At 49.4% G+C, this 27506-nt stretch overlaps 1 protein-coding gene across 1 annotated transcript; it reads left to right on the top strand.

Moving 5' to 3' along the window:
- Window positions 1-960: 960 nt before the first annotated feature.
- LOC308232964 (ATP-dependent RNA helicase TDRD9-like) lies at window positions 961-6841 on the top strand (the record flags this gene model as incomplete). The annotated part of the gene is made up of 8 exons (XM_080639374.1): window positions 961-971; window positions 1719-1786; window positions 2460-2610; window positions 3246-3313; window positions 4227-4300; window positions 6274-6414; window positions 6482-6614; window positions 6738-6841. The coding sequence occupies 7 exons, from the start codon at window positions 961-963 to the stop codon at window positions 6581-6583; spliced, it is 615 nt and encodes a 204-aa protein (XP_080495500.1). The 3' UTR covers window positions 6584-6614; window positions 6738-6841.
- Between the last annotated feature and the right edge of the window lie 20665 nt (window positions 6842-27506).

Genomic DNA, 27506 nt, shown 5'->3' with positions numbered 1-27506 from the left:
AAAGAATTTGTTACAGTTGTAGGAGCTACTGGCTGCCAAGGAAAAGGGGGGGAAAAAAAGGGCATTCTTTCTGAAACCTTTAGAGTACAAATTGGGAAACCAAATGGGAATGCACAAATTTTTATGCGTGCTGAATTCTCTAAAATCTTTATTAGGGCGAGAAGCAGCATTTAAAGAAGGCAAAATGGAATTAAGAATTAAAACCGATCAATTAATTACAGTTTTGAGTTTATCTTTAATTCAACAGAAAAGCGAACAGGAAGACCTCCCTGAAATAGAAGAAATCCTTAATTGGGTATATCTGTGGGAGTCTGGGCATCTGAAGGTCCAGGTAAGGCGAAAAATGCTTTGCCTGTTATAGTGGAAATAAAAAGAGGAGGGCCTGCCCAACTAGAATAAACCAATATCCCTTAAAATTAGAAGATCAAAGGGAATCAAAGAAATCATTGTTAAATTTTAAAATATAGATTATTAATTGAATGTGAATTGGAATATGATACTCCTATCTGGACAGTAAAGAAATATGATGGGAAGAGTTGTGGATTGGTTCAAGATCTCAGAGCAATCAACAAAATTGTAGAGGATATTCATCCAGTAGTAACTAATCTGTATACCTTATTGACTAAATTGAATAATAATCAGAAATGGTTTGCCATCTTGGATTTGAAGGACGCTTTCTTTTGCTTACCATTGGCCAAAGAAACCCCAAATTTATTTGCATTTGAATGGAAAATCCTGACCCGGGAAGGAAAACCCAAATAACTTGGACGGTATTACCTCAAGGGTTTAAAAACAGTCCGACGAGTTTCGGAAGTCAGTTAGCACGAGAACTAGAATCACGGAAGCCACCCACTCAGACGGGGACTCTGTTACAATATGTGGATGACCTATTAATTGCCACAGAAACAAAGGAAGAAGGTGTCCAGTGGATGGTGGGATTATTGAATTTCCTGGGACTGAATGGCTATCGGGTATCCAAACAAAAGGCCCAACTAATTCAAACCTGAGTTTCCTACTTAGGCTATGAAGTAACAGGAGGACAGAGAGAACTTGGAATTGTTAGAAAAGAAGCCATTTGTCAAACTCCACGACTGTCGACCATCAAGGAGCTCCGGATGTTCCTGGGAATGACCATATGCCGCAGACTTTAGATCCGTGACTGCGGTGTTCTGGTAAGACCACTATATGAACTGTTAAAAGGAAATCCTCCCTCTTTGGAATGGACTGATTCAGCAGAGAGGGCTTTTAGAAATTCAGAAACAGAGCTAATGAGAGCTCCAGCTCTGGGACTTCCCAATGTAAGCAAACCCTTTTGGCTATATTCTTATGAAAAACAAGGAATAGCCTTGGGGGGGTCCTTGCTCAGAAACTAGGGCCCTATAAAAGGCCAGTGGCATACTTGTCGAAACGGCTGGATGAAGCGAGCAAAGGATGGCCCGGATGCCTAAGGGCTGTGGCAGCGGTTGTCATGAATACTGAAGAGGCTTGCAAATTCACCTTGGGACAAAAGATTACTGTGCTAGTGTCCCGTGTTGTATCAGCAGTCCTGGAACAGAAAGGAGCCCACTGGTTGTCTCCTTCGTGGTTTGTAAAATACCAGGCCACCCTTGTGGAACACGATGATACAGAAATTGTGGTCACTGATGCTGTGAATCCAGCATCCTTTTTGCAGGAGCAACCGACAGAACCGCTAACACATGACTGCTTGGTCACTGTAGAGGCTGTATATTCGAGCCAGCGGGATTTGCTTCTTGGTTTACTGATGGTAGTAGCTCCGTGAAAAATGGTGAACGAAAGGCAGGATATGCTGTTACCACCACTTCACAGATAATAGAAGCTGAACCTTTACCCGCAAACACCTCCACCCAAAAGGCAGAATGAGAGCCCTGGAATTGGCTAAAGACAAAAGGATAAATATTTGGACTGATTCTAAATATGCATTTGGTGTGGTCCATGCACATGGTGCCATCTGGAAAGAATGAGGACTTTCGAATGTACAAGGGAAACAGATTAAACATGCTACAGAAACTGCTGCTCAGCTACCTGAGGAAGTAGCTGTTACGTATTGTAGAGGGCATCAACAAGGTGACCCTAATCAGAGAACTGGAAATGATTTGGCCGATTTTTTCTTTCAGTTAAATTGACAGTGTCTGATGAAGAGGAGAAGGGTTTTTCTCACCCCACTCATCCCTAAATACTTCTCCAGCCACATAGTTGCACATTGAAACTCAGAAGGAGGTAAGTCAGTCTTGGGTTATTTCTTATCTACCTGGCACTTGGTATATTTTTGCTGACAAAGTGTGGAGCTACTCGCACATCTTCGTAGTGTCACTGTCTGTACATGGTCTAAAGTGGAGGGTGCATCACATGGAAAGGAGTTATTCATCATAACTAATGCCTGGAGTGCTGATTTCTGGAAATCCGCTGAGCTTTCTTCTCTGTACCCTTATGTTCCGCAGTTGGTATTATCTGCGCAGCTCCAGGCCTGGATGGGGCATGGCTACGGGCTCAAGTTATCAGCTACTTTGAAGAGACCAGTGAAGTGGAACTCAGATATGTGGACTATGGAGGATATGCCAAAGTGAAGGCTGACACACTCAGACCAATCAGGTCTGTAGCTCCTCTTCCATGGCCTGAGGCCATATCTGGCTCGAATCTTCTTCAGAGGCATCTGTATTGTTTGAATTCCTTCTGGGTTTTTCCAGAGCTGAAGTGGGAATTGGTAGAAAGGTTTGCCTCAGCAGCAGGGGTGGGTTCCCTGGCAGCAGAGCAAGCTCTCGCAAGGCTTTATTGAAGGGGAAGGAAGAGGAAATTGTGACTTCTGTCACTTCAGCATGGCAGCTGAGCAAAAGGATGCCTTTGGGAGGCCCCAAGGTGTAGTTAGTTGCTGAGCTAGGAGTAAGATTGGGATTCTCTATGCTCCAGCCCCACTGTCTGGGAGAGCTGTATTGGATGAGGGTTTTCTTACACAAGCCCATTAAATAGTTGCTTGTGCCCAGAGGTGGGAGGAAAGCAGTCAAGCCTCCATGGTGGAGGTGGCTTTTGCTTGGAGCCCAGTCCAACGTGGCGTGCTCATCAGACAATGGGTTGCTGCTGCTGCTTAGATTGCTGGGAGGTTGTTTTTGACTGTCATCAATGTTAAACTAAATTCGTCTTACAGCAATTGATTAATCAATGTCACCTTAAAGAATACAGGAGTGACTTAGAGCCCTGTTCTTATTCTGATGGATTCTCTTTTCTTTAAGGTCTGACTTTTTATTGGTGCCTTTCCAAGGAGCAGAAGTTTTACTGGACAATGTGGTGCCTCTTGCAGGTAATGGAGCTCCTGACAAGTACTATTGGCGGTCCTACTGCAGTGTCAGTGGGTGCCAGCGGTGGGCAAGCAATGATCGTGCCTGAACCTTCCGTCTCCTACTGCAAGCACAGCTCTGGTGTGACTAGAGCAAGGACTGGAAAAAATGAATTTTATTCTTCTAAATGTGCTAGCATGGCAGAACCTGTCAGACTCCAGGGGAAAGATGATAAATGTCCAGGCTTTTTCCGGCTTGGAGGAGAGAGTGAATTACTCTGCTAAAGAGCAAGTTGGCAGGGCTGGCAGTGTATTAAGTGAAGTAGCTGTAACTACTCTGCCACCTTCTGTCATAAAGTAGCTGTAAATGCGAAGTTAGTTTTAATGTGTTAAACCAATCTCTGATACTTTCCTACTAAAGTGACTGACGTGTATAGTTCTGTGTTCAAAATGCTACCGTTCAAGCCCCGGCAGAGTGTCATGGTGGTAGAGATGCCTGATGTCTGGGGGCCTAAAAAGCTGCCTTGTACGGAAGGGGTTTCTGTGGGAGCTGGGGGTCAGGCGGGTCAGTAGTGTCTTCAGGGTCAGTGAAGCCCTGAGGCCCTTGAGCTTAGTTTATTAAGGATCGAAACACTAATGACCCACTGAAAGGTACCGCAGATACGCACTTTTCTATCTTTAAAGCCTCCTAATTCATCAGCCACTTAAATTCATATTAACTTAGCTGGTGGCTTTAGAAAGCACTTCATTCTTCCTTTCAGCAACCCAGCAGGCATAATGTTTGTGTGATCTCCAGCTTAATAGACTGGTTTCAGCAACAGTGGGTGAGGATTTGCTGGCCTAATGGATGTAGGAGGTCAGGCAAGGTGAGCTTAATAGTCCCTTCTGGCCTTTGAAGCCTGTGACTGTCATTTGTTTTCTCCTGCTCTTCCCCAAGATGAGGATCACTTCTCCCCTGAAGCTGACGCAGCTGTTGGCGAGATGACCAGAGGCGCAGTCCTTGAGGTGCAGGTACGTGGAGCTGTTGGGAAAAGTCTTGTTGCTGATAGTACTACTGCTGTGACTCTGTGCACCCCCCATCCTGTGTGTGTGAAGACAGACAACAAAGCCAGAGCCTGGAAGTCTGGCTGCTGAGCAGGGTCTTGATGAGAACTTCCTGGTGTAGCATCAGTTCCCGCTCAGGGCTGTGTGGCTGGGAAGGGATGCGTGTTCCCTCTTGTGAGTGATGTGGTCAGAAAGCCAGGGTATGGATTTGAGTGATGAAAGTGAACTTGCCCACAGGGTGTTCCAGCTGCTGCCTGGTGGCAGGAGCTGCATTTCCTCCAGCCTACAGATAGGAAGGGGTGTCTGATAGGGAGCGAATGATGCTGGCATTGCATCCTTCACGGCTCACACCAGAACTGCTGCCCACTCTGGTTTTTCTGTGTTTCCAGGCCACAAATTATGACAGTGCAACAGGACGGCCACTGATACAGCTGTGGAACTTGACGGGCAATGAGGTGCGTGTGTTGACGTACCTATTTTGTTGGAATCGATGCCGATGCAGGCTTCCTGTTGTTGATTAGGAACTTGCTGATTGTTTTTTCTCTAGTGGTTTGTTCACCTTTCTACTTTTTGTTTTCTTTCTTTTCACCTCCCTTTAGGTGGTGTCCGTAAACAGAACTCTGGTGGAAAGAGGCCTTGCTCGGTGGATTGACTACTAGCAATGTCCTACCATTTCCCTAGAAACACATACCTCATCTCGGTGAAAGGCAGGGTTATTAAAAGCCATAATAACAAATACCGTAGCTTTAAAGCAAAAAATCGTCTCTGGCCTCTCTTCAAAAGCTGAATGGGAAAAAACCTTAAAACCTTACAGCTCGTTCGAAGGTAGCAGATGCTCCTTAAGCTGTGATTGTTCCACATGTGTAATACCCGTGAACTTAGTGTCTGCTTTCCCTTCAAAGTTAGAATTATAGAATCGTAGAATAGTTAGGGTTGGAAAGGACCTTAAGATTCATAGAATCATAGAATAGTTAGGGTTGGAAAGGACCTTAAGATTCATAGAATCATAGAATAGTTAGGGTTGGAAAGGACCTTAAGATCATCTAGTTCCAACCCCCCTGCCATGGGCAGGAACACCTCCCACTAAAGCATGCCGCCCAAGGCCTCATCCAACCTGGCCTTGAACACTGCCAAGGATGGAGCATTCACAACCTCCCTGGGCAACCCATTCCAGTGCCTCACCACCCTCACAGTAAAGAATTTCTTCCTTATATCCAGTCTAAACTTCCCCTGTTTTAAGTTTTAACCCGTTACCCCTTGTCCTGTCACTACAGTCCCTGATGAATAGTCCATCCCCAGCATCCTTGTAGGCCCCCTTCAGATACTGAAAGGCTGCTAAGAGGTCTCCACGCAGCCTTCTCTTCTCCAGGCTGAACAGCCCCAACTTTCTCAGCCTATCTTCATACGGGAGGTGCTCCAGTCCCCAGATCATCCTCGTGGCCCTCCTCTGGACTTGTTCCAACAGTTCCATGTCCTTTTTATGTTGAGGACACCAGAACTGCACACAATACTCCAAGTGAGGTCTCAGGAGAGCAGAGTAGAGGGGCAGGATCACCTCCTTGGACCTGCTGGTCACGCAACTTTTGATGCAGTCCAGGATGCGGTTGGCTTTCTGGGCTGCGAGCGCACACTGAAGCTGGCTCATGTTCATTTTCTCATCGACCGACACCCCCAAGTCCTTCTGCGCAGGGCTGCTCTGAATCTCTTCTCTGCCCAACCTGTAGCTGTGCCTGGGATTGCTCCAACCCAGGTGTAGGACCCCTTGCACTTGGCATGGTTAAACTTCATGAGGTTGGCATCGGCCCACCTCACAAGCGTTACATTGGTTGTCCTTTATTAACAGGCTCTGCCTATGAAATTAATGAATGTAATTAAGGAATTTAATGTTCAGTGATGGATTTCTTGACTTGAAAATCGTGGCTTTCTCTCTTTCCCTTCAGGACTTGCCGATGCACAAGGCCCTCTTCTGGGTAGCCATGGCAGTGCTGCAGCTGGATGAAGTAAACCTGTACTCAGCAGGTACAGACCTGCTTGAGCAGAATCTGCACACCCTGGACAGCCTTCGAATATTCAACGGCAAGGTGAGCTGTTAGCGACCAGCTCTGACTGACACTGGGTTTGTGTGAGCACTTCCATCTGTTGATACAGGAAAAAACCACAACTCTCGTCCTGCTGGACACTGGGGAAGCAATTTGCATTAGGAATTGTTCCACTTGGGTACTACCAAGAGTAAAACTGCGATGTACGTAACTGCGTTCTGAACTGGAACAGAAATGTACAGGTGTGTTGTGTTCAAAGGTGTGCTTGGTATTTCAGTGTAAGCTCTTAAAATTACTCTGTCACTTGTCAAAAGAACACCTTGAGCTATCATGAGCAGCTCTTGGGTTTTCTTTTTCCTGGTCAGAGCCCGGAAGAGGTGTTCATGGAGATCAGGAGACCCCTCGAGTGGCACTGCAAGCAGATGGACCATTTTGTTGGGTTGAATTTCAACTTCAACTTTGCAGCAGCGGGATACCTCCTGAAGGGTAAGAACACATCTTGCATCTTCTGTTAGAGTTGTGCTTCCTTACCCTTCGTGTGAAGTGTCCTGAGAACTTGCTAATGAACATACTAATGCTTCGTAAATATGCCTTGACCATTAAATACAGTATTCGGTTTTTAACCCCACTTGTTAGGGTACAGGCACCCTTCTCCTACCACTGTAGCAAGAACTGTGAGGGTTTTACACACACTACTAGCTCTGGTTAACAAGCACAGGAACTGTGACAAGTTTGAGGTGAACACCCAGTGCGTGGCTTACCTGGCAGGTAAAAGCAGACAAACCAGCGTTGTTCTCAGTTTGTGCTGACTGAAAACGAATGGATTCTTGTGGGAATTCTTATGGGTTTAGGTTGATAAAATTGTACCAGCGTGAAGGACACTTGTAACTGGGGGTGGATGAGGGGCTGGGCCAGGCTGGGGTGCATCAGAGACAGCGTTTGGGGGGCTGAAGGCTTTGCCCACAGGGGAGCTGCTGTGCAGCAATGGAAACGCTTCAGGGAGGCTGAAGGTTTCTTGATTTAAGCCTTGCAGTGTGTGCCTTACAGTGTGCCAGTTCCTAGTGATCTACAAACAGAAACTGTGACCATGTGAGGGCAAGTGTTTAAGTCATGTAATTGTGACTGGATGGGGATTAGCATTCTTTTTAAATGGCCTGCTTTGAATCAGAACAAAGACGACCACTGGGACATAACCACTCCGCACTGCAATGCACACAGGAGGAGTTGGAAGTGGGTGGAATGTTGCTTACCTTCAGCGTTGCCTCTCTGCAAAACTTACATTGACTCTCTTTGGCTTTTTAGCTTTGCTGCCAGTGTCTGAGGAAGTTTGAAGTCGCTGCAGCCTAAAGCACAGGAAGTCTCTCTTGTTGACAGACGTTTCAATGGAGAATGTTCCCATGGATACCTACCCCATCCATCACAGTGACACTAGGTATAGGTTGGTTGTCTAACTTTTAGATATTTCACATACATTTCAATGTCTGTTTCCTTTAATAAATTATCAGAAGGTAACCTGTGTTCTATTAAAAAGTCAGTCACAGAAATCTGGGTATCAAAATTCATAGAGATTTAATTCTGAGGTCTGCAAAGCTATTGCAGAGCTGAACTGCTTTGGAGGTTGTTCAACTCTTTGCTAACATCTTTCCACAAGACCTAATTTCATCTCGTTTATATTTTAGAGGGAAGTTTTACTTGTCCTTTTATAAGTAGTCACTTTATCCTTGTCATGAAAATCTCAACGCCTGAGAGCCTGTCTATATGCAGCACAGATACAAGCTGAGAAACCCACCTCAAAGTGATGGGGAGAGCCAGTTTCTCTCAATGGGGAGCCCTTTACTCAGTGTCTGTCTTCTCAGCATCCAGTTCTGTCTTGCCTTGTAGGCTGATCCGCTTGTGTTCTTTTCACTGCTTTATTGTTTATCTTTTCAGCATTACATCCATATCAGATTGTTAGCCTTCACCAGTCAGTTTTGCAAGCAAAGTAATGACTATCTCTTTCTATGTGTTTTGAGGAGATTGACCTGTTAGGAGAGACGGGTTTAATACAGGATAGTTTGGCTATTTGAACAATTTATGCCTCAATATGCATAGTTCTAAAGATTTTCTGAATTGAATTTCTCTGCACTTTCAGGACACTAAAAGAAAACCAGCCCTGGTCATCACCAAAGGAAAGGTGCCTCCATCACTCGCTGCCCCAGTCCCCAGCCCTGGGGGGTGGAGGGGAATCTGAGATGCCGTTCCTTGCCCCCTCTGGATGCACTGGATGCATTGGCTCCTGCGAATGAAAAAGGACCACGATGCTATCTGTCTTCTTCCTCTTCCTTCCAGTGGGAAGGTTGGTTTTCTTGCTAATAATTGACCTGCCTTTTGGAATTCCGTCTGACCACACCAGGCATTCGATATGCCCTGAGCCTTGATCAGATCTATTTTGATGTATGTCTGGATTGGCTCTTGCAAAAGCATTTGTCCCTTGCTTAGCATGTTGAAATAGGGCTGGTTAGGCTTATGTCTGTAGTTACCTTGAAGAAAAATCAGCTTTTTTTTCCCCTCAGCATTTGTTAGAGAGAATCTGAACTCCGAAAACCTTTGGGCTTGGAATAAACGATTGAATCAACTCCAAAAGAAATATGTGCCTGGGGGTAGGTAATTTATTTCTGGCTTTTGGAAGGCAAAAGCTTTTGGATATTTGCTTACTTGACAAATTTGTCAAGAACCCCCCATTAAATCCTCCCAAGGAAGAACTGGCCCTTCCCTCTCCTCTTTCAGTTAAATTGACAGTGTCTGATGAAGAGGAGAAGGGTTTTTCTGTGCCTTGGACACATACTCTTTATTAAAGCAGGCAGCCAAGTCTGAGCCCAGAAGGCAGATTAAAGCTAAAGGAATTCCTGCAGGGTTTTATTCATGTGGCTAGGACAGAAAAGAGCCAATAATAAATTGCTTTATGGGTTGTCTGATCTGGGTTCTCTGTGCTCTCCTTAGCTGGCAAGATGTCATTTTGGGCAGCAAGAATTCCTTGGTGCCTACTGATTACTCCTTTTTGTTGCTTACAGTTGTCTTGGCTATGTCCTAGCAGCTGGCATGGCAGGTCTGTCGTGACTGGCAGTGGGCCTTCAGGGTGAGTTCCTCACTGTCACTCGGGCGGCTGTGCCATTCACTGTAAAATCAGACCCATCCCTGGGCTTGGGGTTACTTATGTTCGTCATGCCAAAGGTGAACAGTGGAAGGACCTTCTACTGCCTGACTGGTCATGAACTTGGTGTTTTAGAGGACTTGATCATGAGTTTGGTGTTTTCCCTTGTTCCTGCAGGACAAGGGAAAGATTTTAGCCTAGTTCTTGCAGAATGGAAGAGGCACAGGTTAAACTGTAGAGCAGCCAGGGCAGGCGCTGATGTGCTTCTTACCTGAGGAGACACTTGGATGCATCAAGACCTCCTGAAATAGAGGAATGTGAAGGTATCTTCTGTTCTTGTCACGTCATCATGATGTTTCTCCACAGAGAACACCAAGTGCTTTGGAAGTACCCTGTCAGATCCTCCCAAGTTCTCTATAAAATTAACTAGCATGTACACGATGAGGGGGGAAGAATGTTTGCTGGAATAAGAGTCTGAAGTTACGCAGGTAACGCTGATGTCTGCATGACTTGCATGATTCTTGCATTTGTAGCTGGAATATTACAGTTCACTTTTCTTTCTTCACATGTTTTACTCCAGAATCAGAGGGAGCGGTCGTGTATCTGTATGATGCAGAGGGAGGATCTAATAGGTCTTTTTTCCTCTGAAGTCACCATACATCACCAAAGCCACTCTTCTTTACAAAAATGACCTACAAACCGCAAGTTACATTCATTTCTGAGCATAGCTGCCGTTCTCCAGTCCGTAATTCTAATGCTGAATTTGAAGTTCTGTAGACTTTTCACTCCACGGGTACCCTTGCTCTAACCAGCCTTGCTTGTGTCTACAGATAACTCCTTGCCTGGGAGGTCTAGCACCGGTTCTTCTGCTTCTGCTGGTCCCTCACAGGACCCAGAGAAGGACAGCAGCACACAGAGCACTGAGCATCTCTGGCACAATACAAGCAGCAGCTGAGAAGCCAGGAGTACACAGAACTGCCAGGACTACTTGGTGTCACGATGTCATCTCACTTGCCAAGAAGTAAGTGATTTTAGCAGCCAGGGTCCCCTCCCCTGAAGAATGACCATTCCCTTTTTGGGAATATGGTCATCACATCCCACCCAGCTCCTTTGTGTCGCATGTTGTGTACAAGTTGCTTGAAACACCATAAACGCTTTTACAGGAATGCTACACAGGAGATCAAAAACTTCTTTGTGTCTGTTATTCTCCTCTTTTGAGGGGGAAGGAGGCAGAGTTACGATGGGAGGGTGCTCCTGTTGAAATCCAGCTTTATTTTCTACTAAGTTTCCCCTTCCATCTTGCTTTAACACGTTAGGGTAAACTAGATTGGGAAAAGAGCACAATTCGCAGTGTGACTCTCTCTGCCATTCTTAGTGCTCGAGGAAGGTTACATCAGCATGGTTGAGGCAGTCTTCCTACGGTGTTTGTGAGCCTGCTGTGCCTCTGATGAATAAGCTCAGGGCCTGTAGGACTGGAACCTGGTTTCTAAAGTAGTTGCGTGTGTGTTTTGAGCAGCTAACCTGTGGCTGGCAGATGGCCTCTTCTTTTTAACCATACAAAAATCAGAGGTCAACATCAGCTGCCCTGCGGGACAAAGTCAAATACGGATTGCAGCAGATTTCCCTCTCGCGTCATCCTGCAGCCTGGAAAAGTCCTTGCCAGGGCCAGGGAGGGAGAGCGGGATCCGGTTTGGGAACAGCAGGTGCCGCTGTGCAGCTGCGCCAGACCCGGCTCTGCACTGCTGGTGCCCACAGGCTGCTCCCCGGGCTCCCCTTCAAAGGCTTTTGGTTTAAACACTTGCTTTCCTGGGACCGTGGCTGTCTGCGGAGTGTGCTTCTTGTAGGGGATTCTAATTGACAATCAGATTTGCATCCTGCTTGCAGCCAGAACAGCAAGTCCACCAGTGATGTAGTTGGATCACAATTTGGAGGCAGTAAAGGCTGAAGTGAGTAAAAAATGAAGTTTCCTGAGTCAAATGAACATCTCTGACAGTTCAACAACTAGACTACTGTCAAAGTTGCTCTGCTGCAAAGATGTTCCTTATAACCTCCAGCAATGCAGTAGAAACAGATTTCAGTTTTTCTTTAGCAAAGGATTTCCAAAGCATAAGGACATACTGCCGAAGCCCAGATGGTTCCACTTCAAATCAAGTCCAAGAGCCCTTTATCTCTAGAAGATGAAGAACTAGGTTCATATCTTACTGAATCCACCAGTTTGATGGTCACCTGGTGATTTGCAGCACCTTAGTTTTAAGATTTCAGACTTCCGTATTGACCTCAAAGGGGATTTTCTCCTAAACTACTAAGCAGAAAGAGGCCAGTAAAAGGTTAATTCTCTCCTAGAGCAGGGCAGGAAAGAGGCAAGATTTGGACAGTTTTGAAAAAGGAGAACTTTTGTCTGCTAACTCGCTGTGCAGACTGAGAGTTGGGTTTTAGACTCGGGCAGAGTTAAGGAGTGCTTCAGCTGCTGCATCTGAACAGTTCGGAAAACCCAGATGTTACTCTCATTTGTATCGGTTACACAGACAAAACCATCTTGGGGCATTTAGACTTGCCCAGAGAACGCTTCCATTTAGCTATTCATCTGCTACCTTTTTTGCCCACTCTCAGCTGTCGTAGTTCTCCTATCCAAAATTTCACAGCAATTGTTTTAGCAAAAGCTGGCAATGAAATCTGCAGGTAACAGGAGTGGAATTTAACATGAAATCAGTGGGTGGTAGTCTTCACACTAATTAGGATTTCCCTGTTCATAGATAAAGCCTCATCAAAGTTCATATCTTCAAGGGAGTGCATTTTGATTATAAGAAGTCTAAATGAGGTAGGCTGCCCTATTCGTCACACCCTGCTACTTCTAGTATCTCTCATTTCCTTCTTTGCCTCTCAGCTGGAGTTTTGTCTGGTCCTCACTGGGTCTGACTGCCATGGCCTTTGTTACTGGAGCTGTGGGAATGTGGGTACCGCTGTTTGTTTACAGGGCTCAGCTTGTCCAGGGCACTGTGTCACCGTGCCTCCAAGAGACATGCAATTCATCTAACAGGTGAGGTGCACACGGCTGTGGAAACACCCTTGGGAACACTGCACAGGGCTGAATGCCAGTTTGTTTAAAGACAGAAGGTAGGATGTGACTGTGAACGCTTCTTGTGAAGGCAGTTGGGTGTGAATGTTGTACTACCTTGCTTCCCGGGATGCTGAGGCCAAGTGGCCTTTTGCACCACCAACGGCAAAACATCAGCAGCTATGATATTTGTTGAAGATTTTGATTGTTCTGTGTTTCTTCTGCACTTGTTCTAATATTCTTGTTATCCTGTAGTTGTTTTGTTCTTACACGGTAGTTGTTTCGTTGTTTTATTGTAGTATTTATGTTGTTACTCTGTTGTTTCATTGTAGTATTGTTGTTGTTACGCTGTTGGCTTGTTGTTATAACAATAGTAGACCAGTGTTTTGACCCTAATTTTACTATCATTTTAGGATTCTTTTACTGCCAATATGCAATTCTCACTCTCCTCCACCTCACCCCCATCCCCTGTTTTTATGTCCTCCACTTAAAATAAACAGCCTGTGTTCACATCTGTCTTCCCTGTGTTTGATTCCTGGGCCAGGGCACAGGGTGTAGCTTTCCAGCACCCTCTGCTTGTGGGTACTTGCTTCCCTTGTTCAAACTCAGCTGCGTGGTTGAACAACAGTTATTATTATTATTACTGTTTCTTCTTCTTATTTCACTAGTTTTCCTCCACTTTGCCTCTCCTTTGAGCAGTTGCAATTTGAGGGCAAGACTGCACAAACGTGGTGCAAAAGACAGTGGAGAGACAGAAACTCTGCTCTGGATCACCCCAACAGTAATACTAAAAGCGTGGTACCCCCAGAGCTGTTTGGATTCTGCTCTGTCTATGGCCAAATAGCTGCTTCTTACACAGAGCCACCAACCACTTGGGTCACGCAGGCTAATTTGGGGTGGCACAGGGCTGTCAGTAGGAGGCGGGTGGAACGGCGGGGCCGGTGGAGCAGGGCCGCGAGCTCTAGAAGGCGGCGGCTGCCGAGGTAACGCCGCGCGGCTCCCGCAGCGCGCTCCGGGCCGGTGGCCGTTGCTGCAGAGCGATCGAGAGCGATGGCGCTGCCGGGCCCGTGGCGCTGCCCTTGTTGCTGGCCGTCGGCGCTGGCAGTGGCGCTGTCGGTGGCGGTCGCCTGCCTGCTGCAGGGATTGCTGCTGGCAGCGGCGCTGGGCGCAGGGGGTGCCTGCTGTGCGCTGCGGTCCCGCCCGCCCGCCAGGCGCCCTCCGGCCCGGCGCTCTCCAGCGCGATTCCTGCTCCCCCAGCGCCCTCCCCGACTGCCGCTGCCCTCGTACAGGCCCAGGCGCAGCCTGATCGCCCGCTTCCCAACCACTCGGGACCAGGTTGCTTGGCGCCTGACGAGGAAAAGGGCCAGTAACGGCGGACCGGCCACTGTGATCGGCCGAGGTCTGAGCACCCCTCCCCGCGGCAACTGCCTCGGGTGAGCACGGGAGTAGGATGTGGGTGGGATAAGGACACGGGTGGCCCTGGTAAACAGGTGGGATAAGGACACGGGTGGCCCTGGTAAACAGGTGGGATAAGAACACGGGTGGCAGTAGGACACTCCTTCTCAGGGACATGGGTGGCACAGGGACACAGGTTGTCAGGGATGAGGGTGGCAGAGGGACACGGGTGGAATACAGGCACAGGTGGCAGAGAGACGCAGGTTGTCAGGGATGAGGGTGGCAGAGGGACGTGGGTGGGATACGGAGACAGCTTGCACAGGGACATAGGCTGTCAGGGATGCAGGCGTCAGAGGGCACGGTTGGGTGCAGACGTGGATGGCACTGTGATGGCGGTGCCAGGCCCATATCGCTTCCCTTGGTGCTGGCCTGCGTGGTGCTGCAGGGATGGCTGTTGGGCACAGGGGGTCCTGGGGTGTGATGAGATCCTGCCAGCCCGCATCGCTCCTGTCTTATGTCGCCCGTACGGCAAAACGGCCTCTACAGTGGCGTGACTGCAGGCGCCGTCCATGCTGAGGGCACCCGTCCCGCCGCTGCTGACTCGGGTGAGCTTGGGGGGAGGATGGGATCGGATCTTCCTGCCACTAACAGCGGCTCCAACTGTTGTCTGCCAGCAGAGCCCCGCCGCAGTCCGTGCGCCAGCAGGACCCGCTGCCGCAGGACCGGAGCCCTGAGACCGTTCCCCCACCGGTACGCTGGGACAGATGATGAGAGAAAATCTCTTTGCTGTGCTGGCACCTTTTCAGCTGGAGGCAGCAGCGCGTGTGGGAGCCCTGTGTTCCCACTTTGACACAGGTCTCCTCAGCAGCTGCTGAGCTGTAGTAAAACACTGCTCACGTCTTGGGCTGGGCTTGCAGATGTGCGAGTGGGACGTAGTCGTGGCTGGTGGAGCTCTGCAGCTGTGCAGTGAAAGGTTTTATCCCGGGTGGGTCAGTAGGGAAGGGTTTACTCTGGCTGGGCCAGCAGCGTCCTCCCTCCCTCCCTCCCTCCCTCCCCATTGCCTCGGCCAGTAAAGAGCCTGGAGGCTGCTTGCTCCCAGAGCGGATTCAGGTTGAGGTGCTCAGACTTTGCCCTCCACAGACACCGCAGAGGTAAGTTGAGCAGTGTTGAAGCAAGAGAGGCTGTGGGCTCAGTAGCCAGCACCTGGGAGATGGGATTTACTCTGTGATGAGCAGGAGAAAGGGAGGCTGTGCTCCCCTGAACCAAATGAGTTACTCCTGGTCTCTTTCCACATGCCAATAGAAGAGGATGTGCGTGAGGGAGTCCCCACAGTCTGGCCCAGGATCCTGCTGCGAGGTGCCACTTTGGACAGGAAGGTAACGTACTGCTCATCCAGCCGGTGCCTGCTTGTCAGTGCCGGCCAGGAAGAGAGCAGTCGCTTTCCCAGCTGAGCCGGTGCCCAAGGCCTGCTCTCCACCGGAGCTGGGACATTCCAGGCCCGTGAGACATGGCTGCTGGGTCACCCAGTGGTGGGGAAGCTCCCTTGTTGTGTCCATCAGCATCCCTGCTGCCTTGTGCCCCTGCGGCGCTGGCGGCAGCGCTGACCTGCACCATCCCTGCCCTGCCTGCAGGCCGGGTTGGAGCTCGAAGGGCTCAGACTGCTGCAGCGGTGGCGTTGCCCTGTGGCACTGGCATGTCCTGTCCCAGCCTGGGGCTGACCCTAACTGGCTCTCTCCCACTTGCACAGCAAATGGGAATTGTTGCGACCGGAAGACCGTGCTCCAGGAAGAGCCAACAAGGCCGTGCAGACCGAGGAAGGTGAGTGTAGGTGGGGCCCAGCTCTGTGCCGGGCTTGGATGGGCCCCTGTCTTGGGCCTGCTCACATTCCAGGCGGAACTCATGGCAACACTTCCTCAGCCGAAAGGGAGAGGAAACCCCGTGTGCCCATCGCGGAGAGGGTCCCGTGGCACAGTGCGAGATGTGGGCCCGTGTGGCAGTTTGTGTGGTTTGTGGTTCGGGTGGGCAGCGTGCAAGGAGCGTCTGTGGAGGTGGGAAGGGGCCGCCGGCCCGTGGAGCCCCAGCAGGCTCTTGTGAGAGCTTCCCCACGGATCTCTTGTGGCCAGCTGCTGCCCCAGGGCATCGCAGCCTTGTCTGTGGCTGAAGGCCGTGTCCCTGGCTCTGCCCTCCAGGATGGGCATCCGGAGAGGAGTGAGAAGGGACAACCCCCTTGGTGCAGGCCAAACACCTCTGCTGGGAGCTGCTCCTGACTTGTCTCCTCCTGTAGCTGTCAAGAGGCCCGAGGAGAAGCGGCGGCAGTCCCCGAGCCCACCACCTGCGCTGGGGAAAGGAAGGCCACGCAGGAGGAGCATCTGCCTGCTGGTGCCTGGCGAGACCCACCCACTGGTGCTGGTACGTCGCTGTCTCGCAAGCCTCTTTTGCCCTCCTCTGGGGATAGAATGGGCTCAGTGCAATCCCTGCAGGGCTGGGAGCAGGCTGACCTGCCTGCCTTGGGGCAGGAGGCCTCATCCTTGGCTGAGTGGGAACTGATGCTCTCCCCTGCCCCAGCGTGTGGTGGCTGTGCGTGACTGCTGCCCGCTGCTGGAGCAGGTACTGGCCTGGGCAAGGCTGCCGTGGCCTCAGCGCCAAGCCGGTGCCAAAATGAAGGGGGACCGGAGCTCCGCCGTGGCTGTGGCAGAACCACGGCTTCACGGCTCTGGCACGCGCCTGCTTGCACACCTCCTTCAGAGCGGCTCTGCTGGCTGCCCTGAGAAGGAGCTAAGCTACTGCTCTCTCTTGGCAGTTCCCTGAGCTTATTCCTGGGTACCCCACCACAGAGATGACCCTAAACGAGGAGAGGGAGGCAGCGTGGCAGCGCTACCGACAGCTCTTGGGACCTAAGGCTGGTAAGGGCAGACTGGGAATGCGAAGGGCACGGCAAGGAGGAGAAAGCCACGGCCTGGGCTGGCAGGGTGCAGCGCAGGCCGAGGAAGCTCCTGGGCCAGTGCTGCCTGGTCCTCGGGTCTGATGCTCTTCGAGACTTGTGAAGACTCGGGACGGAGTCCTCGTGTCCCGCAGTCCCCAGCGTGATTGATGGGCGAGGTTGCCCAGGGCCGGAGCTGTGAGCTGTTCAAGCTGGGAGGCTCTGCTAAGGGGTAGTCCCGTGCGGCAAGTTGCGGGTCCTGATTTCTTGCTCCCTCCCAGCAGCCATCACCCAGGGCTGCTCAGGCACCAGCCACACACAGGCAGCATCCACGACCACAGCATCAGTCGTTTCTGGGCAAGCGGCTTCCACCACCACCGGCTTTCCTGACACCACCCAGTCCAGAAGCAGGAGCGCGCCCGTCTTGCCAGGTGAGTCGGGGTGGACAGGGCTTCTGTGGGGGTGAAGGGCAGGGCTTGATTTAGGCAGCAGCTTTCCTGCCGCACCTGGCTGAGCTGCCTGGGCTCAGCAGCCCTGAGGGGCTGGTGCTGGGGCTGTGCAGAGCCTTGCCGTGCGAAGGAAGGGAAGGTGCCTCCGTCACTCGCTGCCCCAGTCCCCAGCCCTGGCGGGTGGAGGGCAATCTGAAATGCTGCTCCTTGCCCCCTCTGGATGCACTGGATGCATCGGCTCCTGCGGCTGCTGCCAACTCCCTAAAAGCCAGGCTCTTCCTCCTTTGCCGACCCCGGCTCACAGTGGTGTGCTGCTTTCCAGGGACTCCTGCGCCCTTCTGGGGCCAGCGCCCATCAGGCCTCGGACGAGACCCCGCTTCCTCTGGTATGGACGCAGTTGGTGCTTCAGGCTTGAGGAGCTGATGGGTGGTGGTGTCCCCTTGGGCTAGGGGATGGCGGAAGGGCCGGCTCGGGTGGTAGCTACTGGCCTCCAGGGATGCAAAACCTTCCATTCCCCCCGGGATAGGGATGGGGGTAGCCCCGGTGCCAGCTCAGAGTGCGGCTGCAGAGACCTGAGCAACAGTTGTGCTTCCAGGTTCGTCCACCTCTTCCAGCCGGGCAAGATCCAAGGACGGAGCCTGCAAGCGGCACAAGGCACGGATCCATCATTTCTGCAATAAGTAATGGCCAGTGCTGCTGGCCCCCACCTGTGCGGGCTGCGGTCCAGAGCAGCCCCGAGGCGGGACCAGAGTGATGGGGCCAGGCCCCGTTTCTGCTGCCAGCAAGAAGCCGTGCTGGGTGGCAGCGCCTGGGGTGGGACAGGGGGAACTCTTCCTACTGGAAGAGCTCCCCAGCCGGGGCTGATGAACCTCTGTGCGTCTGTGCAGCCTTTCCGTCCTGGCTTTCTTTTGCCACGTTTCCTAAGGTGTAAACTTTTGCTCCAGCCCTGGCAGTCTCTCCCCTCCCTTCTTATCCCCTTGCCCATGTTGGGGTGCTCTGGAGCCACTGGGGGACTCCCGAGCAGACTGGGGTCCTCCCCCTCCCCAAATCCCCATTGCTTTTCAGTTGTGGCTCATCCCCACCTGTTTGGGATTTACCAGCTCCCAGGACCTGCGGTGCTGTCTCCCCTGGTGCTGTGCAGTGGGAGCGGGGCAGAGGCTGCTGGAGCCAGGGGTCACCCGAGAGCTGCTCCCCCCTGCCCGTGGGGTCCTCACCACCCCCAGGAGGCCTTCGCTGCTGGGTCTTTTACTCCCTGAGCCCTGTAATTGTGTGTGTTGGCTGCAGTCTAAATTAGCCAAAACCCCACAAATATTGAAACCTTCTTTAAGGAAATCACACTTTGTTTTGATATTTGAGCTGTTACAGCACCTGCTTCCTTCTAAATTGCCATGCACATGGGTGGGACTAAACCTGTTCTCTTTGGTTTTTTCACTTCCCGAAGGAGGAGGACCGCAGAGATGCCAAGTGGCCTTTTAGGCCACCAGAGGCAAAACGTCGGCGTCTATGATGTTTATTGAAGATTTTTATTGTTCTGTGTTTGGTCTACGGCTGTTGTAATATTCTTGTTATACTGCTGTTGTTTTGTTCTTATACTGTACTTGTTTTGTTGGTTTATTGTAGCTTCTGGTTGTTATACTGCTGTTCTGTTGTTAACACTAGTAAACTAGTATTTTTACCATAATTTTACTATCATTTTAGCGTATTTTTTTACTGTCAATATACAACTTCCACCCCCCCTACTACATCCCCCACCCCCTGTTTTTATGTCCCCCACTTACAATAAACAGACTATGTTCACATCTGCCTTCTCTGTGTTTGATTCGTGGGCCGGGGCACAGGTGCCACTGTCCAGCACCCTTTGCTTGACCCATCACTAAGCATCCCCTCTGACTGCAGATGCTCCCCATGGTGCTGCAGCACTCAGTTTACAGAAGGTCAAGGACAGAGAAGTGCCTTGGCAACGGCAACCAGAGGGGTCTTTACGCTCTTGAGCAGAGGTGGATGGGCTGAACGAAACACTTAGGGTGCTCCCCAAGCTCAGGGGTGGCAGCGGCATCCTCCGTATGGCTGGGAGAAGGTAGGTGGGGAAGCTGGGGGGGCAAGGCGCAGGCAGGATGGGGCAGCCGCAGGCTGCACATGCCAGAGCTCCTGCCCTTGCATGACCTTTTCCTTTCAGTCACCTGAAGTAGTTCAGGGGATCCTTCCCCTGACGGTGCACCTGGGCTGTCCCCACAGTGATGGCTGTGTCCCCCTTCTTCTCCCATCCCTGCCATCATTAGGTGCGTGTTTGTGGCTTCTGCAACCTATTGGCTCATTTGGCCAAGTCGGGTGATGCCACCTCGGGCTGGCACTGCCACCCCTGGTTTCCCCTGCTCCCTCGGTCCCCAGATAAGTCTGGGCTGGGGAAGTCCACCCGGGCCAATAGCCTCTTCCTGATAGGCATGCGCAGAGGCCGCAAGCTGCTGAACGCTGAAGGTGAGGAGGGGAACAGTGCCAGGGATGGGGTGTCCTGGGTGGCTGGGGTTTGGCACAGTCCCGTGCTGCTCCTGAGGGGGCTGCAGCCCCTCTCCCTTCCCAGCCGGGCTCCTCCGGGTCTCCGATGCTGCCTGCAGCAGGCTGCCACCTGCCCAGAGGTGCTGGGGACGGCTCCACAGCAGCAGGGGCCCCTCCGCCTGGCACGGGCACACTCACAGGGGCTTTGGCCTCACTGGGGAAACAAGAGGCAGCTTCTGGGACTCCCAGAGAAGGCAGCTCCCCCCAGCAGCACAGGAAAACAAAGTGCTGTGGAGCACCTTCAAGGTGCAAGTGACCGGTATCATTTTCCCATCTTTCTCGGCCCCCCACCCCTCCGAATTAGCATCACTGCATCTTTTGCTTTTTTAAGGAAAATGTAGTTTTGTGAAAATAGACGTGATTATAATACAACGTGATACTAAATAAAAACGTACCGTATCACCAACACTCTGGACGCTCTGCTGGCATCATTCACGTACCGCAGGGAACTGTCCTTCTCAAAACAAGTACCCCACTGAAATATGCAAAGAAAGTAACGCTGACAAGAACAGAAACCCTGCAGTACAAAGCTCTCTGTGGCTTAGAAAGGGATGTGCCTGAACTCGGAGAACACACCATCTCAAATGAAAATAGCTGCCATCTCTCCATCCCAGCTCTGCTTTCTAAATGCTCCAAGTCGGGAGCAGCCCACTGAAACAGCCAAAGAAAACTGTGACCAAGGCAGACACCAACCAAGCAAATAAATAAAGAAATGAGAGTAATAATAAAGAACGAAATCAGGCGGAGTCCCCAGCCAGTGTGCAGTCAGGGAGCAGCAACCACAGGAGCAGCTTCCAGCAGCCCGCTGGCTCCACAGGCAGAGGTATGGACCCCTTCAGGGTATCGCTCCTCCCTGCACGGGAATCCTGGTGCCAAACAGCACTGAGGCAGTGTGGGATGCTCCTAGGCACAGCTGCATATTCACAGGTTGACAGAACAAAGAACTCACTCCTCAGCCCAGAGACAGCAAAGAGGATTCACGGAAACAGGGAAGTGCAGATTCTCTGTGCAGGAAGTGAAGGAGTTGACACAACCTCCTTTGGACCAGAGAAATACCAGCGTGTGGAGGACAAGGGATCTCTTCCTCCAGGGCCGCGGCTTTGCTGGGAAAAGCCCTTCAGCAAACTTACAGCCAGAATATAAGTTCTAATTTAAAATATTCCCAGGCACCTGGTGCCCTGAGGGCTGCCAGGGGCAGGACGCGCTACTGTGGAGGTAGCTGTGTCCTAGAGCTGAGGCCTCACGCACCCCAGTGCCATGACGCTGCCTTCAGAGCCACTGCCCACACTGGGTGGGCACCCTCCTTTTTGGAATGAGCTTTTAGAAATCAGAAAGCGTCCTGGCCCTGGGCTCGGTTTCCTCTTCCCAAAATACAAATGGCAGGTCAGTTCCAGCAGCAGCCTGAGGCAGAGAAGATGGGGTTTGTACTGTTTGGAAACCTGGATGACTGCAGTTCTTGAAGCTTCTTAAAGTCCTGCAACTGTTTTAGGCCTTGAAAAGAAGTTCTGAGCTTCTTAGGGATTTACACATAATAATTTCTCCTAACATTTTTCTTTCAAGTAAATATACCAGCTGACATTAATGCTCCTCTTGGTAAGGGTTGTAACATTATTCGAGCATTACTTTCTGCTCTGTATATATTTTTCTTGACACAGTCATACATAACAAGGGAACATGATTAAAAGTAAGTATTGACTATTAATGAAAGGCATCTGAAAAGCTACTTTGAAGTGTGCAGTAGAGACTTCTGGTTGCTGGCTCAAAGGGACAAAGGCAGACAAGTTCTTTCACTGATGCTGAACTTGCCTTAAGCAGAAAGGGCTGCAAAAGTCATCAGAATAACATTTGCTTATTAGCGGGCTGAGATTCTGTCTTGTTTTATTGTCTTGAAAGTGTGTCAAGTGTGCAAATGCCAGCAAAAAAGGCCAGATTTTGCTCATAGCCCTTTTAATTTCATTTGGAAGATCTTCTGAGGCTATCTTCAGACCAGGAGAAATTACAGGTAGTATAAAGAGTGGGTGGAAGGAGCTTCCGAATGAAATGACTAGATAGAAGTGTAAGATGTGCCTACTTTTTAGTTCAGGATTGCTAAGTAATTAATAAATGTCAGTGATTTGTATCCTGGTTTTATTACTGTGGTTGCAGATTTTGTGGAGAATATTGTATGCAAAACGCAGCCTGAAGAACCAAGGGCTGAAGCCCAAAAACATCTTGCACCTTAACAAAAATCAGATGTTAAGTATTACAGAAACACTGTGTAATGACAGAATAACACAGTAATTACAGAAGCACTGCCTCAGAGTTTTAATGTTTGTTGTTTTCTTTCTCTCTTTTAAGGATTTGATGGTGCCATTTGCTTTAGAGCTGGGGACCTGAAGTCCCTTTGTTTTAGGAAAGGAAAGTCATAGCGGAGCAAGGAATTTTTCCCAACTCTTCTCTCCCAGATTATCAACGTTACTGAGGCTGTCATTCCCACACTTTACAGGTTTTGGTCCATGTCCCTGGATTGTTTTGGTTTTGTTTCATCAGAAGCATCCATTTGACTGGCCAAGGTTTCTACAGACTCCTTTATCACTGCCTGATTAAAATCAAACAGAAGATGCCCAGGGACAGAGTGACTCTGGCTGCTTTCTGCCTTTGTTCTCTTGTTGTTGGAGTGGAAGCTGCCCTCTGCCTAAGTTGGGTACCTATCCGTGGTAGTATGGATATATTTTAATCCCAATTTCCTACCTAAATTGCTTCATACCTGTAAGAACTTCCCAGTAACTGTCATAAACGTCAGCATCCTGGGGATAGGGTAAGTAAGAGCTTTGAAATGTCTGACCTTTTCTTTTCCTGTGCAGGACAGCCAGATTGGGAAGTAAAGACATTCTCAATACTAAACTAGACTCTTCTTAATTTAAATCTCGATTGACTCAAGGTTTCAGTTAACCCTAACCTTAGCATTCTTGGTTGTGATTAAAATACTGTGTTCATTTGCATCTTCTGTCAGTCTGGAGCTAGCGAGGCTGGGAAGGAAAAGGCCCCACAGGGAAAGGCCTCCGTTTTTGTTCTGCCAGTACCTGTCTGCTTGGCATTACTCATAACAAATGATTCCTTATTTCTTATGCTGTCTTCTCAATGAAGAGGGCTCTGGTGTATAAAAGTGAAGTCTGCAGTGGTCAACTAAGGGTTCTTCTGGGGATGGATGTTTCAGTGTGATAGAAAGGTCAAAACGTAGGTTAAACAGCCATTTAATTCCACAGTTTTCTTGCTGAAGCCAGGCAGGTTTTCACAGCCCTTTTCTTCTGTAATTGTGGCAGGAGCATCCACGATCCTAAAATGCAAGACCTGTAGTTATCAGACGCACCAACAAAAGTAAGCTTGAGCTAAAAGAACCAAAAAGATGTTAAAGGCAGAAGCAGTTCAAGGGGTCAGCAAAACAGCACCTTAGGGGTACAGGAACTAGCTATAGTTAGAAATCTGCTTTTGGCTGTAAACATCAAGCCTGGCAGTAGGTGTCAGGAGTTCAGAAGAACATAAGCCGTGCCCCAGGAACTCAGCGAACATTTAGACCAAGAGATGCTTAAGCTGCCCAGAGTGAGAGTTAAATCCTGATGAGCTGCCGTGTGGGGCGTTCCTCACGAGGTTTGAGATGTTGTCTGGGCATCATCTACGGAACACATTCCTGCCGAAGGACAGAGAGGCCAGCTCTCCTAGCTTCCGAGGAGAACAGACATGGAAACCGATAGCACAGCTTGGGCTGTTTCAGTTCCTGTTGCTAACGAAGCTCCCTGCGCAAGCAGCGGACACCTCTGAGTTTGAATCTCCCACTCCCTGCTCAGGCTCCGCTGCCGCCTGTTGCTGTCGGGTTTCCTTTCCCATGGCATTCCGTTTCGGTGGGCGGGCGGGTTGAGGCGGGAGGCGGAGCGCTGCTGGGGCCGAGCGCCCGAGGGGTGCGTGTGTGCGCGCGCGCGCGGAGGCTGTGCCGGCCGCCAGTGTTTGAGCGCCACCCAGCGGCGCGGCGCGGCGCGGCACCGGGAGCCGCCGGTTCCCGTCGGCTCTTGCTTTGGGAATGGAGTTAAAGCAGCGCGCACGTGCGCCTCCCCCCTGCAAAGCCCCCTGTAATTCTTCAACGTGATTTGAAACATTCTTTTCAGACTTATTTATCCACCGTTGTGGGTGTAGGTAAAGTTTTCAATCCCTACGACGTTGTGCTCACTCTGTATTGTGAGTGTAGTCACCTCTTGACTTCCTTGGTTTAACACAGCAGTGGGATGCATAGAGAATGTGCCATTGACTCGGTGAAGCTTCTGTGGTCTGTAGCAGCGCAAAAGGCAGTAGTGATGATATTGAATAGTGAGCAAAAGTCGCTTCCTAATAGTAAGTTGACGCCCTCTGAAATGTGTTCAGACTCTAGCTGACTTATCATGGAATCATAGAATAGTTTGGGTTGGAAGAGTCCTTTGAAACTCATCTAGTCCAACCCCCTGCGATGAGCAGGGACATCTTCAACTAGATCAGGTTGCACAGAACCACATCCAGCCTGGCCTTAAATATCTCCAGGGATGGTGCATCTATCACCTCTCTGGGCAGCCTGTGCAAGTATTTTACCAGCCTCCTTGTAAAGATGTTTTTCCTCACAGCCAGCCTGAATCTCTCCATGTAGAGCTACCATGAGCAGGAGTGGGGAGAGATGCCCACAATCTGTCTCTAAATCGTCCCTTAGAAAGCTGAGGGGTAAGATGTTGCTCAAAGTAAGGCCTGTCCGGAAATAAAATTTGTATAGACTTACCCATGATGAAATTAAACATGCCTGCTGGTTCAGGAGCAACTAAATGTTCATGAAATGAAGATAGAATGAAATACTGGAGTGCTGAGTGTTCATTTGACAAAATGGCCGAGAATAGTAGGTGCTATTGTTGTTTTCAGCATAGTCTGAAGTGTGAAACACACTTCCTTAAAAGAAACTCCAACCATAGGCTCTTGTCTTCATGCATGAGTCAGACGCTGCAATCAGAGCTCATTGCTATTAGCTGCCTATGAAGCTATTAGTTTTCTCTTAATTTTCACTTTAAACCATCCAAAAAAGGTGCAAGAAACCAAATTACCTTCTGAAGTTTGCAATCCACACAATGGCTTAAAAGACGTGGGACCAGTTCTGTGTCTAGAAAAGTATTGAATATAATAGGGAAACTAATGCTGGAAGAATCAAGTAAGAGTACTTGTTCAAATCTGAGTGGCCCGACTAAAGACAAGGAATAAAGGTATCTACACACCCTGAAAGAGCAAGAATGACTTCCTGCATCCTCCTTTCTTCTCCTTTCAGGCCCCTGTTTGGGAAGAAAGGGAAAAAAATCCTGTTGCCCGATTCAGAACTGTAGAATGTGCACAGTTCCAGCAGGGAGGAAGAAGGATGGTTTTGTTTCCATCTCTCCCTGTAACATTCTGGGTTGGTTTTTTGGTTAGATTTTTTTTTGTTTGGTATTCCCTCCATTGAAAGAAACCCAAACGAGCAAATAGTCTGGAGTGTAAGTCTTCTGCTTAAACTGCTGATTTGACCTAAAAACTCAGGACCTTGCTGGAAAGGATTTTGTTCTGGGGTAGATCTGGTCAGTGCAAAGCAGGTGGTGGTAAAAGGAAGAAGTGACTGGTTGGGTGACAAGGACAAGGCTAGGTAGCTTAAGTAGTGTGTGTAAGCAAACGACTGTCCAGGGTACGTTGTCTAGCAAACGCCTCTTCTCTAGGAAGGCCGTTTTTAGCTCTGACAGCTGACTGAGACATTAGTGAAGTTTATTACTGATTTGGCGTATGCAATTCCTGTGAGATCCGTGCAAAGTCGTGCACTTTGGGATCTTGGATGCACAATGGAATATTTTGCTGCTGTTTCCATTTACTTTTCCTTGTCCTCAGGGTATAGCACTTCAGCACTTTTGCAAAAACACAGGACTGCAGCTTTTTGCCTCTGTAAAGTCCTTGTAAAGCAGGGACCGCAAGGAACGTTTCCTTTCAGTTTTTAGTGGTTGGGCTTCACGGCCAGAAATGAGCGTCGTGATTGAAGTTCCTCATAGCCCCAAACCAAAACTGACTCATAGCTTGGCGAGCTAAGGAGATACCTCATCTATGGTAGCTTTGTGCGCGGGGAAATATGCACAACCCCAGGGCGCATGAAAGCACAAGCTTGCAGTCCCAGCCACCTCGCGAGGAGCAGAGTTACGGAGCTGCTGCAGCACATGGGAGACAAGGTCCAGTCGTGTCTGTGTCAAGGAAGAGTCCGGCAAAGAGAGATTACCTGATAGCTGCTGTGCTGTGCTACACAAATTTGATCAACTTCACGGACTGGTGCCTTGTACCAGGTGAGAGCCCATTTTCTGCTTCTGAGCAAAAAAGAAAGGTAAGTTTTCAACAGCTCTACTTATGCCATAGTCACAAATGTTTTCTAAAGTTAAGGCTATGCTTCCCGACTTTGATCTTTCTCACTTATCTGCATTAGTCTTTTGGTCATCCTTTGAATTAAATGTGCAATTATAAATCTAGAAAGACCAATAAGTGATGGTTTACTTTCTAATGGTTAGTAGAATGCTTATAAGCATCACATCTCTTAAATACTTACGATTCATGCTTTTAAACCTTAGTCTCTTCCAAACAGACTTTAGCATCGAGAGCAACTGGTCTCTTTTTGTGTCTGGATTCTACAGAGATTTGACTAAGATGCTTCCCCTTACTGTATACTGCAACTTACCAGGCCTGCTTTGGCTCTACTAGATTAGATATGGCATTCCTTTATGTGAAGAATAGAATCCCAGAATTGTTAGGGTTGGAGAGGACCTTAAGATCATCTAGTTCCAACCCCCCTGCCATGGGCAGGGACCCCTCACACTAAACCATGGCACCCAAGGCTTTGTCCAACCTGGCTTTGAACACCGCCAGGGATGGAGCATTCACAACTTCCTTGGGCAACCCATTCGGGTGCCTCACCACCCTTAGACAGAATAGTGATGCCAGTCTCCCTGTTAAAAGGGCAAGAGCTACGTTGACTTTGTGCAAGTTTGTTTAGAGGAATCTTCACTTCCTCATGACCTGACAGTGGTGTGATTTCTGCAATGAAGAGCGTAAAGAGGATGAAGATCCACTTCCTTAAGCGTCACCTACTAAATTTACACCTTGTTTTCTAATAAATAATATCCTTCTTCCAAAATGTGATTTTTAGGGGTTTTTTTTATTATTTTATTTTAAAACCCAGCCATAAGAGCAAGGCATTGCTGCTTGTAAACTGGTGGGGAATCTGAGTTTTCCCTCCCATGGATGGGGCTTGGAGCAACCTGGTCTAGTGGAAAGTGTCCCTACCCATGGCAGGGGGTTGAAAGTGCACGAGCTTTAAGGTTCCTTCCAACCCAAACAAGTCTGGGATTCTCTGTAAACTGTGGTCTGTGTCAATTCTCAGGTTTAGCATCTCCCCTTAGCATGTACCATGCTTTCAGGGATCTGATTTGTAAATTAAGAGGAAACACTTGTTGTGAGCTTGCTATATTTTACTTCCGAGTGGCCTGGAAATCATAAAGGTTTCAAAGCTTTGGAGAAAACCCAATGGATGGATTGTTAAATGTGGAATTAATATGGAGTGACAGTACACTCACTCTTTTTTTTTCCTAC

This window comes from Psittacula echo (genome assembly GCF_963264785.1).
Source record: "Psittacula echo genome assembly, chromosome: 1".
Classification (NCBI taxonomy): Eukaryota; Metazoa; Chordata; class Aves; order Psittaciformes; family Psittacidae; genus Psittacula; species Psittacula echo.
The sequence above is the reverse complement of the archived record's forward strand: the minus strand, read 5'-3'. Positions and strand labels throughout refer to the sequence as shown.